This window comes from Plectropomus leopardus, chromosome 12, assembly GCF_026936395.1.
Source record: "Plectropomus leopardus strain MGB_pleo_1.0 chromosome 12, ASM2693639v1, whole genome shotgun sequence".
NCBI lineage: Eukaryota > Metazoa > Chordata > Actinopteri > Perciformes > Serranidae > Plectropomus > Plectropomus leopardus.
Window position 1 is genome coordinate 10,995,754 of NC_142187.1, and position 19,539 is coordinate 11,015,292.

The 19,539-nt window shown below is 40.1% G+C and overlaps 1 protein-coding gene across 2 annotated transcripts in view; it reads left to right on the forward strand.

The window, feature by feature from the left end:
- The window catches only part of LOC121950979 (enhancer of polycomb homolog 1-like), a 38,495-nt gene extending 24,421 nt beyond the window's left edge, over positions 1 to 14,074 (forward strand). For both annotated transcript variants that reach the window (XM_042497131.2, XM_042497130.2), the window contains 10 exons: positions 1,658 to 1,806; positions 2,134 to 2,281; positions 2,642 to 2,806; positions 3,775 to 3,864; positions 4,350 to 4,498; positions 5,286 to 5,737; positions 9,240 to 9,361; positions 9,441 to 9,579; positions 11,174 to 11,555; positions 12,365 to 14,074. In XM_042497131.2, the coding sequence (XP_042353065.2) occupies positions 1,658 to 1,806; positions 2,134 to 2,281; positions 2,642 to 2,806; positions 3,775 to 3,864; positions 4,350 to 4,498; positions 5,286 to 5,737; positions 9,240 to 9,361; positions 9,441 to 9,579; positions 11,174 to 11,555; positions 12,365 to 12,437 (1,869 nt within the window). In that variant the 3' untranslated portion in view covers positions 12,438 to 14,074. The remainder of the gene's footprint in view (positions 1 to 1,657; positions 1,807 to 2,133; positions 2,282 to 2,641; positions 2,807 to 3,774; positions 3,865 to 4,349; positions 4,499 to 5,285; positions 5,738 to 9,239; positions 9,362 to 9,440; positions 9,580 to 11,173; positions 11,556 to 12,364) is intronic.
- The last annotated feature ends 5,465 nt before the right edge of the window (positions 14,075 to 19,539 follow it).

Below are 19,539 nucleotides of genomic sequence, written 5' to 3' on the forward strand. Positions count from 1 at the left end.
TTAGCTGTTGTGTTAGTGGACATGCTATTAGTGGCAATATGACTTTTACTGTGGACAAAGAAATGATGCATTTTCATACCTTCTTACATAATTCATGACATATTTCATCGTGTTAGACAGGCTCCGTCCTTGCATGAAATCATTTTTGTTATTGATAACATTTAACTGTCTTCTGTGAAGCCTTGGCAGATTAGCTTGATCCGGTTCGCTGTATTTACACACTATACATGCCTAACCTGTGATGTAGACGGAATATATTCTCAATACCTGACAGGCCGACAACAGAAGAATGCTGTCAGGCACCGCAGCTGCGTTCAGTGATCGGCGTCTTACCTCACGTAGAGCGCGTATTGTGTCAGCAAAGAGCTTTGTGCGAGACACTCAGCACAGCTTTTACTAATGCTGCGTCTGTCTCGACAGAATGAGTTAAAACAGAAGTGTGAGATTTTGTCTGCTGGGAAAATTATTCTCTGTTTGTCTGCTGAGCTGCTCCGTGAAACGATGTTGATGAAGGCACAATGGTTAATCAGCTTATGGTTCATTTATATGAAGAGACTTAAGTCCTTAATCAGTGATGTTTGAATATATAGACAACTGAAAACGTCATGACTGTATGAACATTATGATGGACTTAAGATAGAGGTCAGATAAAAACACCACTAAAGTGGCCAGATAAGAAAAGCATAACTTTTCATATGAAGTTGAATAATAATATAGAATATAAAAGTTTTACATTTTGTGAAATTTGTGCTGCTACACTGCTGGAAACTGTGACTCAATTAAATAGTAGTTTCCTCTCTACCCTTTTGTAAAGGACGTATATGCCACCAAGTGGTCATTTGAAGAATTTAGCCTTGATGTTAACTTTGTGATCTCAGTAACCCGTTTGATTTCATTTAAGCAACTTTTTAAAATGTGAACAGTGATGCATCAAAAACCTTACCGATCACATTTGATGCACATAAATCACAATGTAATACTTTGAAACACAGTTCATATAACAGGTTTTAGTTGTATAACGTCTTCTTTTTGTGAATTTTCAAATAAGATATTCCTTCGGCAACAATAAAAATAAAATGGCTGTGTACAGAGTAAAGGAGATTTGTATAAGATGGGGCACAACAAAAGTCAACCCCCCTCAAAAAATTAAGTAATAATTTGAAATAAAATAGATAAATGAAATAGGCAGAGGAAGATAGAACAATAATCATATTTCAGGGTTTTCAGACAGTCTAATATAATTCCAAAAATCCCCCCAGATTGTTCCCTTGGCATGATTTTTCAGTCATGCTTTCCAGCATAGATTCATTCAAGGCACTTTTTGCCATACCATTGACCCATTCTTTAATTTCCAGGGATTTAGTTCATCTCTAGTGTGTGTGTGTGTGTGTGTGTGTGTGTGTGTGTGTGTGTGTGTGTGTGTGTGTGTGTGTGTGTGTGTGTGTGTGTGTGTGTGTGTGTGTGTTGTCCCGGCAGCTGGAGAAACCCCGGCCATAACAACTGAGAATTCTTTTCCTAACATGTCTTCCACTTGTGACTTTCTCTAAGTAAATTACAAGTGAATTGTATTTGTCTGTCTATTCTTTATTTATTACATATACTGTTTAGATGTTGCTGGTTCTTAAGTGTTGCCTATACTTGTTCCCTCGACCTCCAGAACCGTAAGAATGACGAGGCGTCCTACGAGAAGATGCTGAAGCTGCGCAGGGATCTCAGCCGAGCCGTCACCATCTTGGAAATGATCAAAAGGAGGGAGAAGAGCAAGAGAGAGCTGCTGCACCTCACACTGGAGATCTTTGAGAAGAGGTGAGCCTGCTAGCAGGGCCACACGTGATGCTTCAGTGCCAAAATAAAACAAAAAGCAGTTAGACAGCCAGGTGGCAGAGTGGAGACAGCAGGGTGACTAATTGAAGGTACAGGTTGGGTGACTGCTCGGAGCGTAAAACTGAGACAAAAGAGTGGTTAAAGCTACTTTATTCCATTCAGGTACTTTTCTATTCGGTACTGTTTCCAAATGAAATTTTATTGATGTAGTTTGAGGGGAAAAACCACCTTGCCTAATGAAATGTTTTTCGTATTCAGTCTGAGGTTCTGATTGTGAAAAAACTGTTGTATCTTTTTCCCCTTTTTCAGAAACGTCATGTCAGACTACGGCGGTGAGGTGATGGCAGAGGTGTTGGCTGAACGGGCGCTAGTGAGGCCGCAGATCATTCCCCTGGTCCCAGTCACCAACCAGTACCGACATCAGGACCACATGGACCTCAAGGACTACAAGTCTAAGGTGAGGCTCACCATTAACAAAACAGCTCTGACACTGAACTGGATAATTAGAGAAAGACTTACCGTTAATACACTCACAACATGCCAGTGTAAGGATGTTATTTATCTGCAGAATGAAAGCGGTCCCATTGTTATGTTTGTATATTGTATAATTTTCCCTCTTTGTGTAAAGTGCATGTGTATTGTTAACCTATAATAAAAACCTGTTTTTGAAATAACTTGAAAATGCAGCGTTTTGAAATGGTAATATTGGTAGTTTTTTTAAGAGTTCTGTGCAAGAGTAAAGACTGCTCGTAGTCTGTAAAGTTGTGCTTTCAATGTGCTCAAACAACAACACGTTACCTCTTCTTTCCCCGTTTAGCCCGAGAAGACAGAAGTTCCCCGACAGAAGAGGAAGTATGAGAAGAAGCAGAAGGTGTTGCCTCTCTCGTCAGGTGCCCCTCACCACGCTGGTCCGATCGTCTTCAATGCCAAGGACCTCAACCAGTACGACTTCCCCAGTTCAGACGACGAGCCCTTCTCTCAGGTACATGCACAACCCAGACAAACGCAAGCACTCAGTCATGCAAAGCAAAGTACACTACGCAAACCAAGCAGCACCTCTTGTGTCTGAGTTTATCATTTGTAGATGGTTTTGTTTTGTTTTCTCTGAATTCTCAGTATGACTTAATTTATTCTTCCTATACATTAGCGTTATTTTTTCCCTTTTCGTAAGTTCAAGGTTTAAAGATTTAGAAAAATGGCAAAGGCCAGAACCTGGCACTTTTCTGCAGGTATTAGTTTAGTCTCTGAGTTTGTAAGCTGACAGATCCATTTATTTAGAATTCAGAAAATGGATGCTGTGTTTTAAATCCTTTGTGGAACTAACAATGATGATATGGCACTGTGGAAATCTCCAAATCATCTCTAATTCTCTAAATAAAGGTTAAAGTGATACGACTGAGAAAATAAAGCTGCATTTGCAGGACATATTTTGATGGCTGCTTATTCTCTGACACTTGCTAGAAAACTCTCAAATAAGGATTTAGTTTGTTTTCAACTTACATACAAAGCACACAACAAAGCACACTTTGGCATCCAAAGTGATTGCAGGGCAACCAACAGTAAGAGAGAGGGGCTGTAAAAACATGGCTGCATTTTGCATCAACCTCAAAACACAAGATCTTAATCAAGTGTATTTCAAATGGAAAGATGAAATGCCATTTCAAGACACTGGAAAGTCTGGCTGGTCACTGAAAGGACATGTGTCCTATCTGTGATGCAACAGAAATATCTGCAAACAAAATGTAATATGACGTGATTCCAGTATTGGACTTGGTGCTCTGCAGCCTACCCAGGCTCTTTCCATACCTCCACTCAACTGCACTTTGCCCCTTTGTCCCGATAAATCCACTCCAAATTACAAAACCACATGAGACAAGTGGGTGGGCTTCAGTGATTTAAATTCTGCTCTTCCGTTGACCTTAAACTGACCTCTAACCTCTGCGTCCACAGCTGCACTCAGGCTCATCAGAAGCAGAGGAGGAGAACGACCCAGATGGTGCCTACGCCTTTCGCAGAAAGGCAGGCTGCCAGTACTACGCTGTAAGTACTGTGAGCATCCATAAAAAGCATATCAGAGCTTTACTTTTACATGATGGTGGGTTAAAGGGGCCATAATGTCCTAGCAGTTGTGCCCCGAGGTTGTTGGTGCTTTGAAATGCTCTTTGCTAGCTCTGGTTAGAACAGGAACAATTATGTACATTTAGTCTTTGTATTTTAACATGCTGTGAAAGGATTTAATGATTGTAATTGTGTTTGAATGTAATGCAGCACAGCTAAAGTTGTGTGGAGGAGTTGGCTGGAAGGTAATTTTTTTAGAACTTGGGCTTTCTAGCGGAGTATTCTGTTTATTTCTAATTTTAAGTTTATCTCAACTTTCAGGGCCATTAGTTCACACTTCACAGTAGACTTGAATGTCTTTACTCCGCCTCTAAAACAACCAGGATCAATACTTTTAAGATCAGAGGTATTGTACCTAGTCAGTGAGAATGAGATGAATGACGTTAAGCATCCTGTCTTGTTTCCAGGCTCGTCAGGACCGTGTGGGTAGCTGGCCATGGTGCGGACCCTGGGATGGCGGTTTGGCAGAAGCTCGCTTTCGTTACAGTCTCACCACGCTCACCGTGCCACGGCGCTGCCTTGGCATGGCTCGACGGCGCCTGGGAAGAGGCGGCAGGTCAGTTACATTTGTTTGTTAGATTTGCATTTTCTTTTTCTTTTTTTCATGGGTCACATGCTATTCACAAGCTTAATACAAGTTTTGGAGGGCATGTGTCTTGCTTTTGTATTTTTTTATATTTTAGTTTATTTGTACACTTTTTTTATTCATCTCGATCAAGTTCATCAAGTTTTTAATTAAGAGGTGTGTCAGGAGAGGTCAAGAGCGCATACTCAATTTGAAAACATCAAACAACTGAACAGAAGAGGGAAAACACATTGTGCAGAAAAATACAACAAAAGATAAATGAAAATAAAGAGCGCAGTGAGCAGAATACGTAACCAGTCAGTTAACAGTAGCTTAACATCACAAATTAAATGTAATGATAATTTCTTCTTAAAATTTTCTAAAGATAATGAGCTCTTGATAACTGGTACTATATCTGCACACCCCAATATATGAGGGTGAGAGTTTTGCTTTGTAAAACAGAAGGTGAAGCTGATCGACCTGTCAAGTTATATTATATAAATGAATCTGTGGTTTAAATTTAAAGAAATGGCTAAAGGCCGATGGTATAGGAGACGGTAAGAAAATGTGTTTATATGCGTAAACACATCTTATGAATATTTGTCATATACAGAGAGAATGTTCAGTTTCTTAAAAACTGGAGTAGAGCCCCTCTATGTAGATATTTCTGATGTCCCAGACAGTGGCGGCTAATAGACAATTGAGGCTTGTTTCTTATATTGTCATGTCCCACTGTCCAAGCACAAGACCAAGACCTGAACTACTTCTTCTCTCGCAGGGTGTTGCTGGACAGGGCGTACACGGACTATGACAACGTTTTCCACGGACTGGATCCAGAATCGCTCGACCTGCCTCTTCCTCCCTCTCCTCCTCCTCCTCCTCCTACTCCTCCTCCTCCTCCTACAACTACTTCACGCTCACCGGCCACCGACAAGTTTGCCAGTACCTCAGAAACAAATACCTCGGACAGAAGTTCCTCCTCCTTCAACTCCTCTCTTTCCTCTCCCTCTCCCACGGACCTCAGTCAGATACTGTTGAATATAAAGTCGTGCCGATGGAGGCACTTTAGACCGCGGACACTACCACTACACGAGCTGGACAATGCCCACCCGCTATTCAGGAAGTTGAGTAGAGGCCTGAAGCGCCCTATCTCTGCCTCCGCAGCTGGGGGACAGCCCCATGGCTCTCAGCGCCCGGGGAGGGTTGTCCCTGCGCCCACACCCACTGCTGGTAAGTGGAGCGGCTGTCATAAAACACACACATTGTGGATGCTTTCACGTCAGGCTCTGGTTCTGAAATTACTTTGCATTCACGGCAGCTTGGGATTTCAGACACTCATCTCTGCTTGATTTATGAGTAACTCATTTAATTACAAAAATATTTTACTGAAAAAGGGAAACACATACTCTCTCTCTCTCTCTCACACACACACACACACACACACACACACACACACACACCACTATGCATGAATTGTCTTCTACTTATAAGTTTGTTTTAAGGGTCAGTGTCCTCATATTTACCATTCCAGTAGTTTGCGTTTCACTCTCCCAGGTGTTGAGATATCCCCTACTGAAGTTCCTGCAGTCAAAATGGAGGCCAATGAATACATTTTTTGTGCTGAGAACAACCTTGAAAAAAAAAAAAGTGAAGCAGTTATTGAAAAAGCTCAATCAGGTTAAGTTCCATAAATTTTTCCTTTAAGATACTCAAAATATGCTCTGTCACACGGTTGAGCAGAACGTTCATTAAATTAAAATTAAATAGAATTTCCTCTTCAGTGTGTTTTGAAAGAAAATGTCAAAACCTGCTCACATAAAAAATATTTGTGTTGCAAGATTGTACTCTGTGCAAGTAAATAAATGTGTGTAGGTTTAACTGACCCTTTAAGCGGCATGCTAGTTCAGAGAAGCTATCAACAAGTATTCACAAATATATCCAGGAAGCACACTTGTGTCAGATAGCTTTCTCTTTACACTGCTAATTTCCTTTGCTTGCTGTGATCTTTTTTTTTTTTTTGTCAGATAAAGTTTTTGTGTTTTTCAAGTGCAGCTGTTGCTTGGCATTCACAGTGCACCACTTCCCACCCCACCCAGTCCACAAGGTGTCAATTAAAACTGGGGTTTGATAAATAAATTCATGAGGTGCAAAGGATTTGTTAGGGTGTTTGACAAAGAGGCGTGGAGCGCTGAATACAAACTAAGTGCCACAGGTCCCTGGTGGTATTTTTGTGAGGGCAGTCAGGCGGTCCATGTCTTTATGTTACTACAAGCAGTTTACAGGAGTTGTCTGTTTTGATGTGCATGAAAAACAACTGTCGATTGATTCTCTCTTGAAAAAGCGATTTACTTGTAAAGCGCCATAAAGAAACTGAAGGTCACAGATGTAATGAGCAAGAGAATTTGAAAGAAGACTACAGTGGTGGTGAAATCTGCAAAGAGCAGCCGTGAAGGCGGGTTGCAAGCAGTGCTGAATTAATAAGAGCAGTATTTTTGATTAAACGAGACGGTGTCAGATTGCATGAAATAAGCATGAAGGGTGTTCCAGATGGAGGACGAGCTGTGACTTTCAGATGAGTCCTGGATTCTGTGAAGTGGAGAACTGAACGGCTCACAGGGAATAAGAAAATCAATATTGCACTAAGCACAAGGCCACATTAATACCTCCAAATACTGCAATAGGACTTCATAATCAATAGAAAGCCTATAAAGAAAGATTTAAGACCATGTTATTAACAGGGTAAATAACTGGGAAGCCAATGGGACCAACTTAAATGTGCATACAGAAACCAGGTGTCTGAGTAACCAGGCTGTGGCAGAAAATTTGAGAATTTGTCTACTGGACTAAACTGGTTACTGTCAAAAAAATGTGTTGTCATGCAGCTCATTAATCTAATTTCTTCTCTACCCTCAGTGTTTATGAACCACAGCTGGCATGATTTCTGTGTACCATGAAAACAAACTGAAAAGTAGTCCTCGTACTAAAGTGCCTGTAAATACATAAGAGTTTTGTTTCCCCCCTGAAGCTTAGTGTTCTCATGGCAGGACCAGACCCAACTCACTTACTCATTCTCATTGGTAGACTACAGGTTTGATGATACCGGTGTTGTATTAGTTTGAATAGGAGAGCAATCTTTGGGAGTAAACAGCTCCAACTGTCCAATATATGGCGAGCTTTTTTTTTTTTTTTTTTTTTAAACTATTATTCAGTAGCCCTTTTCACACAGAGATTGCACTATGGAGCTGCTATCAAGGCTTTTTTATTTCTTTACAGAACCAAACAACAGCAGCATCATGCAGTTACAGTCTCTGGTTTTTAGCTAGCATACCAGCATCGTGGAACCAAAAGAGGCGTGATGAGCATAACATTTAACACAACAGCGTCAACCTCTTGTGTGACATATAACATACCTGTCAGCAGCGCTTTATAAATAATAGCAATGGCATAACATGGTAATAACAATCATTTACCGTCTCAGTTATCTGGCGGCTGGTCTCGTCCTCTGCTTGGATGGTAATGAGCACCCAAACTAAATGTTTTCCCACTTTGAGAAAATTTATGGCTGCCGTTTTTCTTCTTTGAATTAGTCTCTAAGTGCTGCTAGCTGCTGTCTAAATTTTTTGTGGTGAGTGGCATGCGTAACACGCCATCAAAACGTCACACCTGTGACACCCATGATCCCGCCCTGCCTGCTGTCCCTTTTATATAGAGCTCTATTCAGCACTGTTATTATCTTTATAGCTGACTGAAGGGCAAGACAACTCTGTCTCACACTATGTGATTGTACCAGAACAGCAAGCAACAGAACAGCACGACATTCGCGCCCAGAACAGGCAGTGTAGAAAGGGTTAGTAACACCTTTAGTGTAATGGTATGAGGACAGTTTAAGCTATAGATGCTCCACTTCTGCAATCTGAGAACCTGATTGTAGTTTTCTCCTTAAATAGTCTTTTTATGGTGGCTTCCTTATCAATGAAGTGCTGTTGTGCCTGTGCATTACAGCTGTGCTTGAAAACAAAGCAGGGAACTATGAGAAACTTGGTTGTTTAATGAAATGTGATTTCATTCACTGAAAAGAAATTGAAAATATACATTACGGCATCTATATTGTATTATTACCCTCAAGAGAGAAAGTTCGAGGTGAACTGTGGCTATAAACAGTCTTCTGCATCAGTGATGAGTTTAATGCAGAGCTGATGACACTGGGTTGCCAAAGCTACAGCAGGTGTGACCAAGCACTCTAACCATGAGAGCCAAAAATAAATAAATAGCTTTACCGCACATCAAAGCCCCATCCTGTCACACACGCAGCCTTGCATGCCTGCCACACACACACACACACACACACACACACACACACACACACACACACAGACACACACACACACACACACACAGTGATTATTTTATCTGAATGTCCAGCTTGTGTCATCCAGCCTCCTTCTCCAATAGACCATCATGTTAATGAGTTGTTTCCAAAAGTAGTCGGGTCTTTAAGAATCTGTTGCCAACAAATGAATGTATATGCTAGAGAAATGTCTTTATTTTATTCAGACTTTCATCCGAGCCCTTCTCTTATTCACACACTACCTACGCTTGTTTCTGCATTATTTTATAGAGATATTGTCTCCCTGCATCATCTTCCTAGAAACCATGTGTTGGAACAGTATTTTCAGTGTGTACGTATATTACGGTATGAAATTTGGTATGAACAAACTCTTGTCTCTCTCAGCTTTCACAGCCGAACAGTACCAGCAGCATCAGGAGCAGCTGGCCCTGATGCAGAAACAGCAGCTGGAGCAGGTCCAGCTGCAACAGCAAGCCAACAGCACCGCCACTACAAACAGCACAAAGGTCAGCATCCTACTGTCACTTTTGGTCGTCTTTTGTTTTGTTAGCAGTTCTCTTTTAACAGTTTTCATCTCCCCTGCAGGGCCTGACAAATACTTTGGACCAGGCCAGCGCCCAGTTTGCCGCCTCGGCCCTAGTTACCGCCGACCAACTGCTGGCTCTCAAAACCAAGGAGGAGCTAGCCCTTGGAGGCGGAGTCAATGGCGTCCTCTCCCCCTCAGGTATGTCAACACTCCAAACAACCACGTGTATGGTAACTCTGTCAGTTGGCTACAGATTCATAAAGTCTTGCTCACTGACAACACAGGGTTTTATCCAGATCTTTAAAAGTCTTAAAATGCATTGAATTCATTATTTTTAAAATTAAAAATTTGGTATTAAAGTGTCTTCAATCAATCTTTCAAAAGTCTAAAAAAAATATATATAAGACATTGAAAGCAGGAATAATTATTTCTTTTTTGACATCACATTGTAAAATCTTAAAAATGTTACCATCTGTTTTCAAAGAAAAATAATTAATAAATAATAAATGCCCCTCGCATTAATGTCTCATGGATCAGAATTGTGGAACCAAAAAATGTTCTTTTGTTTATTGTCTTTTGTTCTTTTTTCTTTAGTTCTGGTTGTAAAATTGGTCTCAGATTTCTTTCGGAGTAGCATTAAAAAGTCTTAAAAATTCTTAAATTGAACTTGCCTTAAAGTGTAGGAAGCCTGGTCAAGAGGCATGTTTTGTCTTATGTACATAAAGTGACTTCCTGTGCGAACCTCCTCTGTCAACATAGTAAAGAGAACACACACACCAATTGTTCTGAGCACAGTGGGCCATCACAGTAATGGCTGGAGTAATTATCCTCATTATTTTATTTAATAAGGTGGTCTCTGGTCTCATTAACTGCAATTTTGTGTCTGATGACCATCTATGATTGTCCCCAAGCACCGCTGGAAACGTTTCATTGCTTAAACACTAACACTTATCCCAGCTTGTGATTATTTGTACGTCCCAAAATATAATTTAAAAGAAATAATAATGCAGCCGCCAAGTAATAAAAAAACTAAAAGCAATTATCATTTAAAGTGCACTTCACCCAAGTGTTGCAATACAGTGAGACCACACAGACAAAGCAAACAATGAGGGTGAGGTAATTACAGTCCTAAAACCCATAATGGAGTGCACTGACAGAGCAGATAACGGCACAAAGCAGAGCGAACAAAACCTGCAGCGCTTACCCCCCAACAACCAATGCCATTTTCAGGCAGCAGGATTTAGGAGATAACTGAGAAAAAGTGACAAAAAGTAATTTCCATGTGAGATTATTCTGCAGATGAAAACGGTGCACCAAGGATCTGTCCTTTACAGATAAAACTATTGGAAACTTAGATAATCACTGTAAAAGATTTTTTTTGTTTGAATACTTAGTTTCTTTGTGTTTGTGGTGAAAAGGAATACATCCAGATCATAAATGACCTTCTGCCTCACAGCAGATATTTAACACTGTGCACATTCTCAAAGTTTTAAACTTACAGGATGTATTGAGCTGTTTTGACGTCCTTCAAACCTGTGCATGCATTCTCAACCTTTGATTGATTATAAAGGATTCACACATTCAAACTAAAACATTTTTCATTTTTTTGTGTACTTGAATAGTTGCAGCACATCGCTTATTCAGTGCTGCAAGTTTACGGTACAAATAACAGAATTTTTCCTTGAAGAACAGTTGATAATTGAAGCCTTCAACTTTCCAAACCCCGCCTCCCAACCCCGTCACCTCGACCCCCAACATCACCACCACTACCCGCCGTCTTTTCACCCCTCAGGTGTCTACAAGGGCTTGCACCTCTCGAGCACAGCGTCCCCTTCCCCCGCCACCCCAGCTCCTCCCACCTCCACCCAGACACCCGCCCTGCTCCACCCCTGCACCACCACCAGCTCCACCTCCGCCACCAGTAACAACAACGGCACCGCCCACCCTGTCAACACCACTAACACAGCCGCCACTCAGGTCCTGCTGGGAAACAACAACAACAACAGCCTCCGTCTGGGTGTTCCCGCCGGCAAGCGCGTTCACGCCCCGCGGACGCTGAGCGCCACCATGTCGACATCCGCCTTAAAGCTTGCCCACGCAGCCGCCGCAACCGCCAACTGTCAGAAACCCAAGGTTACTACGGCCTCGGCCTCGCCGCTGGACATAGTGCCCAGGTGAGAAAAAGGGACAGTGAAGGCCCACATTTAAAAAGATGAAAGGTGGCTTCTCTGGAAAACATCAACTATCCAGATTTTTTTTAGAAACAAATGTACGTTTGGAGTTTGACGAAATAATAAAATAAATAAAATAAGATATCCTGCTTCAATTCTCCACAGTCAGATGCTAAAAGGAAGGTTAAAACAGAAAAGAAAGAAAGAAAAAAGAAAATATGTTGAGCATTTAGCTCACCGCTGAATGAAAATCCTGGAAAGTCATGGAATTTCACAATTTCATTTTCATGAAAGTTTGTTGTGTGTATTGTTATAATAATCTTCCAGTGAGCCATGTAACATGATGTCACATATTTCTGAAAATATGTGACATCAATTACCAATTCTTTGGTAATTTATTTAATAGTTGACAACTAATTGATTAATTGCTATATCTCTAATTTCTACTATTTTTTTAGTGGGCGAGAATATAGCGTGGACTAATGCCACGTATTACAACATTTATCGCCCGCTTTAGTTTGGCCTTTATACAGTTAACCAAAACTACATTTTACTGACTTATTTTAAGTCAACAGTTTGGTCCCACTGTTGCGTTTTTAATGCTGTACATCCAAAACGCTCTGCTTTGTTAAAAACAGCAGAAACGTAAGCCAGGACCTTGTTCCAACGCCTCCTGAGGTTCTGAAAAGTGGCCTCAGATCACAGGTCAAAGTTCCTGCAGGCTTTCGGTACATCAATAAAATGAATTCTGAATGCTGACTTTCCTCTGCTAACGGTGATGCTTATTGTCTTCTCTCCTCTTTTGTCCTCAGGGAGAATCACGAACAAGACAAGCCAGCACTGAACAGTCTATCAGAGAACACAGTGGCCATGGAGGTTACGTAGCCTCCCGTACGCAGCACGGGGGAAACGTAACTCCTTTATTGTCGTTTTTTTTAGGTGCTATGCATCGTTCGTTAGTGGTGAAAGCAAAAGCGGTGGCGGAATGAGCACGGCAAGGCTGGGTTTCCATGGCAACTGTTTTGGGACTTAATTGCAATGCTCGTCTCGTACAAAAAAAAATTTTTCTCTCCCCCAATTTCCCTATTTGTTACTGTTAATAAGAGATCGTCTGTAAATTCTTAATATGGCAATTATATGTACAGTACTGCATATTTGTAATACCACCCTCCCCCCACCTCCCTGTTCTTGTAAATAACATTACTTGAATACAGAATTGTTCATTTGTGATGTTTTGCACTCGAAATATAAAAAAAAAAAGAAAATCAAAATTAAAAAGAGAAAACGACAAACTGCAACTGGTGCGAGTATGAGGTGTGAAAGTTGTACCACAGAAAAATGTATGTCATCACATGCATGGTGCAGAACCTGCTGTTTGATCTATTTATTGTGCCGTGTTTACAAAGGTTTTTTTTCCTCCGTTCTTGTTTTTTTTTTCTTTTTTAAAAATCCTTTTTTTTTTATACACTGTACCCCTCACCGGTTCCCCCCGTGCTGTAGTCAGTGTTTAGCTAGATTTAAAAAAAAATCTGTATTTTTTTGGATGTTGTGAACATGGCCGGGAGCTCGCCCATTTTTTGGGCGTTCTTCCATGATGTTCCCACGTGTCATGTTGAATCCATGGAGACATGCGTTCTTACAGATTCAGGCGCAGGGCGGTAGAAGAAGATGACAGGTGTGAATTTGTTTGTTGTAGGCATCAGTTTGTCAGTGGGTTAATCAGTTTCCACAAAGCTCTTCCATACATAAAATATTCCTGAGACAAGTAACAAAACAATGGGGATGATGACTTTTTCCCAGAAGTCTTTGCTGCTTCTGACTTATCTAAGCACTATATAATTTGTTTATTGATTGATGCTGCTTTTGTATGATTTTAGCCTTTGGTTTGCACCAGATGGCTTTATTAACATTTTGTTTTCTCTAAAAGATAAAACCCAACCTCCCCTATCATTTCAAATAAATATTTTTGTATCACCCAACTTTTTTAATTTTCATTTCCTCACATAAAAACTTCATTCTTTTGTTACTTGTTGATCTAAACGAAAAAAAAAAAACATAAGGGAGTTAAAAAATAATGCAGTAACTGACATTTATTATCATTCCAGCTTCTACATAAAAAGGAAGAAAACATGTATTAATTGAAAAAAAAAAAAGAAAAAAAAGTTTTCTCTACTTTTAAAAACTCTCCAGAAGGCTGAAAGGCCATGAACCACAAGTTATCGGGTGCCTTCATTTGGGAAAAAAAAAGAAAAAACCCTTAAAAAATCGCTCTCTTCTGTGAAGAGTTTGGTACTGAACAAGGCTACTTGTAGTTTTTCTTTGTCTGTACCACAATCCCAGTGCCCATTCCAATGGCCCAGTTGATTCATGAGTTTTTGTTTTCTTTTTGTAGACCCTTCCACGACACATACACACACACACACACACACACACACACACACACACACACACACACACACACACGGGAAAGACTAAGAATCCTCTTGAATTGTCACAAAATGAAATAAAAATCCAGGGCATTATGTGTTTTGACCAGCATGTCTCGTTTTTTGTCGTCTTTGTCTTGAATGTGTCCTGAAGTGAACAGCTTGGATGCAGTGTAGTGTAGGTGTGTCTCTGAGGGGAATAACTGCCAGCCAAAGCTGTTAAAAACTTTGGCTGTGAATTAAATGTTTGTCAGTCCCTTTTGGCTTGTATCCAACCACCTGCAATGCTGTAATCTATTTGTTGTTTAACGTGTGTCTATATCCAGGTAACAACATGAACACAATAATGTCTGCAGCAAACCAACATACTTCATTTGAAAGTCTGACTCAAATGATGGAGGCGGCTGGGTAATCTTCTCCTGTGACCTGTGGTCAAAAAGGTCACATGTTCAAAGCTGCAGATGTTTCTCTTTGCATGTGTCTGTTTTAATGGGGAGCACCATCTGAATGAAGAATTCCAGTATGTTATTTCCATGGCTGAGGAGCTCCATCAGTGTTAGTGAACATGAGCTACTCTCTCTCTCAAAGCCGAAAACCAGAGAAGCTGCTCTCACTCCTGTAATGTCATCAGGTTCATCATCAAAAGCGGAGCTGGGAGCCTGATTTTGTGGACCCAAAGAGTGCTTGTTTACTTTTTTTTAAATTACCAAATGAGCTTTATTCTGTAATGGTCTCTGTTCTGAAGCAGAAAATGTACCTTTTCACTGAGAAAATTATGTAGATCACTTTCCAGGTCATTGTGTGTGGAGCGGCTCCCGACTTTCTATCACAGATTCAGTTTGAGCACTTTAGTTTAGGGATGGAGATGTTTATTTACTGACATTTGTTTGACTGTCTTAGACCAGAGGAATAATGTGTGCATTTTAAAAATGGGTGTAGTTCCCCTTTGAATGTCATTTAAAAAGGATGAGCATCTCTTCCTGAAAAAACAAAACAATGAAATTATTCAATCTCTAAAATTAGCTGTTATTGTTAAACATGTACTGCTTGGAGTGGTTAGTATCCTTTCTTAAAGATGATAAATACCTGCAGCCTGTCATTGTTGTTCCTACCTCTTAGTTTTAATGTAGACATGACTCGCATATTTACATTATGATCATCTGTAGTTTAAGCATCGTCGGTCGCGTCTATGAATGAAACCTAAGTGGTGACGTTCTTTCTATCCAGTGTATGAGAAAAACTGAGGTTGCCTCTTGGAGTTTTTGCTTCATTTCTTTTCTCCTGTAATCTTTTTGTTTTGTATCAGTAGTGAGTGAAGTTGGACAGTATCTACCAGATACAAACACATTTGGTTATGAAAATATGTTCAAAAATGCACCCAGTACTTCTTAAACTGAAGTGTTTGAGTGCAAGCGCTTTAAGGAAACACAAAGTAACTGGGAAAGTTATTCGCAATGAGAGCTGATTTAGTTTTAGATGTAGAATTTCAGCCAGCCTGCTAATGACTCAGCATTACAAGCACTGATTGCTAAGTAAACAAAATGTATTTGCCTCAATAAAACTAGAATCAAGAATTTAAATAGTTGTGTTATGATACTCACCATTGATCTTTACAACAAAAAAAAACATCAATGAAAAATACTAATCCAAACCTTAAGTGTGTGGGAGTATTCAGACGGCTCCCCTGACAAATCTCCATGTTTAGACTTCAGGTGCAAGGACTGACTGATGATGTGGCGATGCAGTCGGGCATTTTTTCACCAAAAGCATGACGTGTGGTAAAAGTTGGTTCCACAGCATCATGCACATGGGATGCAGCGGTAAACTTTCAAAGACTACAAAGGGAGATTTTATCTACCTGCTCCTCTGGAGACTTTAATCAAAGCAGTTTATTGTTATTTTGGCTGCACAAAGCAGATTTTGTGGGGCAGAGGTGGCAGGACAGATGTTTTGAGCGAAAAAAAAAAAAAACGGACAAAAAATTGTGCAGGAAAAAGGCTATTTATATACATATGTAGGATCCCTAATTATTAATAATTTTAATCTGAGCGCAGTGAGTGGCGAGTGAGGTAAGAAAAAAAATATAGAAAGGCAGACCCTGGCACGCAGACCAAAAGCATTTTAATTAAGGGAAATGAGATCCTAGTACCATTTTGCATCCAAAAATACCACACAGTAGGTGTTTGCTTAGGCGTGTGGCCCTCCTGATTAAGTTTCATTTTTGGCCCTCCAAAGGAAAAAAGTTTGGGTAACCTGGTTTATAATTAGACTTATGCTTCAGTTAGTCAAAATATGAAGCTTTGCTGTTCATGACTTTATTGACTCCAGATTTAACTCTTGAGTTTCAGAGTGCCGCCTTCCTTCAGTTAGTATGTTCTCAAAGGTTAAACTGAGAGGACAGTTAAGGTGCTTTACTCTTGTGAATTACATGTTGAGAGTTCCCCTATCTGTCCCTTTTATTCACAAACTTGACCTCCATGCATTTGACTGTTGAGAAAAAGAGAGCGTGTGTCTGTGTTTAAAGCCGTGTAGAGGCACTTCACGTGTATAAATTAAGCCGTTTATAAAGGTTAGTGAATGTGGGTCAGTGACGGCAATGAAATGAGTGTATTTTGCACAGGTTTTTCTGCAATGCACATTTTGTCAACATCAAGGTGGCTCTGGACCAAATGAAGATGATGATTTCAAAAAAGGATGAATCTTCAGCTTTTATTTCACACTGCTGCAATGCAGTACAGTATTATAAAAGTTAAAAAAAAACAAACAAACATGAATGTGTTCTGAGAGAGGCCAGTGAGGAGCAGTGTAGCTGTTTACCTGAGGCTCTTATTCATTGAAGTAAACACAAATTGGGTTGGATAAGGGATGACATTTAAATGTAAATTGTGCTTCTTAGAGGGGGAAAAGAGGAAAGTCGATAAGGGGCTGGGAAATAAATGAGCCGAGCTGCGGTCTAACTCCTAGAGAGAGATTGCGTTGACCGTGCGTCTGACTTGATCATATTTGGATCTTTGCCTGTAATTGCCTGCTCCAAAAAGATAGAAGAGAATACTGCCTATGCAAAAAGTTTTTAGGGATGAAGGGAAAGTGCATGAAGGTAGTAAGGTGGTGCGAGACCTGTGTTAAATAGTCTGAGCGCAGTAAATATGGTTGTGGTATTGTCTGAGTTTAAGTGCTGAGATATACAGATATACATAAGTTTTTTCTGCAACGAAATAATAAAATACTGACTGAAAGAGTCATGAAAGTAGTCGGGAAGTTTGTGTGAAGCTATCAATATCTTTTTCAAGTCATTGTGAAAGTTTGCACAATGTAAAGGAACAAGTTTGTTCAGTGTAAAAATATAACTGATGTGGCTACCTAACAATTTTGAGTGAACTGAACTAGCACTGAATTTATTGAGTTTGCTGAGCTTATCATAAAAGGTTTGATCATTTAATACTTTATACTTTAATACAAACTAAAGTATCTAAAAAAATAAAAAGATAGTTTCACATAAATTTTGTACAAACATCCTTGATTCCAAAACAATGAAATCTTTGAAAACTTTTCCAAACTTCTTACTGCATTTTATGCTCAAGTTTATGCCCATAATACCTGCAAAAGTACTGACATTCAAATCAGCCTCAGTCAGTTATAGAAAGTATCTAAGTACCTGCGTATTTACTTTTTAATACTACTCAACACGTTAACTGCTTTTGTACTTATACTGAAAGGAACAGTGTGTAAGACTTTGTTGTGTCTCGTGGTGAGGATTGCAGATTGCAACCAGCTGAGCCTTCTCCCAGTTAGAATTCCTTCAGTGTTCAGTGTTCAGGAGGTTTTAACTGGGAGCCGAGTTATCCGCAGACGTCTGTTCCCCTCCAAAACAAATGGAGACCATGATTGAAACGAGGAAAAACATTGATTACAGAAATTAGACATTAAAAACCAGTGTTTCTTTTATGCTGTTTGGCACATTGTAGACAGTCTGCTTGCCCTGCACCTGCTGTGAGCGCTCACTGTATTTCCTATCCAGATGTTAAAGAAGTTTTCACCAGGAGCTGAAATGCTCCAAAATGCTCCAAATCGCTAATTTAAACAGGTAAAAACACTGAACAAAGCAGTTTCGTGTTACAAATCTGTGTCTTTCTAACCCTGTTTGGCATTTCAGTCACCTGCTAATCTGTGCTCACTTTTTTTCTCAGATAACTAATGATCCCAACATTCAAGAGATTTTTACCGGGAGGCGAATTATCGGCATAGGTCTCCCCCTCTCCAAAACAAAAGGACCTAGTTATTTAGAGTGGTAAAAACGCTGAATAAAGCAGTTGCACTTTAAAAATGGCCCTATCTACAGCCAGTGTCTGGTTTGTCCGTTCTGGCTTACTGTATGAACATGGCAGCGCAACATGGCTATCTCCGTAGACGAGGACCTGCTTCCTGTGTATATATAAACGACTTATTCTAGGGAAACAAAAACACAAAGATTCTTATTTTCAGGTGATTATACACTGAAGAACAGTACACTTTTTTTTATTATATTATATTCAATTTTTTGCCAATATACAACCCCTAAATCTTACACACTGGACCATTAAATAAGACTTTCAGTCCAGGACTTATCTCTAAACTGTGGTATTACTGCTTTTACCCATGTAGTATTCCTTCTACCATTGGCCTCCATTCTTTTGTTGTATTAAGTGCTAATTAGCAATATTAGTACGCTAACAGGCTAAACTAAGATGAAATGTGGAAACATTTTTTTCATAGTTAACCTTTTAAAAATTACCTTGAATAACATCGATAAAATGTTTCTGTGTTCTGAAAATCAAATTTTTTGACATCGGCGACGTTTCTTGCCGTATGAGCTCGGCTGCTGTAGTGAATGAAGAGCTTGGGGGACGCTGGCAGGTTCCTTTAAACGAGGTTATTCTCCATGGAGCGCAATCAAAGCTCAGCACAAAGACGCTTTCACACCGCTGCCTCATTAGCCGTGCTCTTTGCTTTTGCGTGTATACTGACTCTATCTCTCCCAGCCACCTTCATATCTTCATCTACAGTCGCTGCTTTCAATTACCGAGGAGAGCCCTTAATGAACAGCAGACTTACTCGGCGGAGACGTCATGGACTGGCGGGCTCATTAAGGCTGATGAGTCAGAGGGCAAATAGGGACGATCAAGGTTGTCTGCAAAGGCCTGCTCACGCTGACCAAATGACTGTCTGGTGTCTGAGCCAAGTGTCAGTCTTTGTTCTCTGATTTGAAACTGAACCATCCATCTCCATCCGTCTGTCACTCAGTAGTGCTGCATTACATTGAGATGCATGCTTTAGATTGTGAATTAAATGAGTTTGCTCCCTTTTTTTTTCAAGTTACCTTAGGTTTAAGTAAACCAAAGGAGCATTCACAAAACCAGATTAATCCCTGTGTATTTGCACCATAGTGTCCTTGAATGTAGTTAAAAGTTTGCAGAGACAAATGTAACCCAGACAGTGTGTGCTTCAGTAAAAAGCAGAATCAGTTTGCAGTTTTTCATGACTTATGTCTCATCACATTTTCAAGATGTCAGGTAAAAGATGCC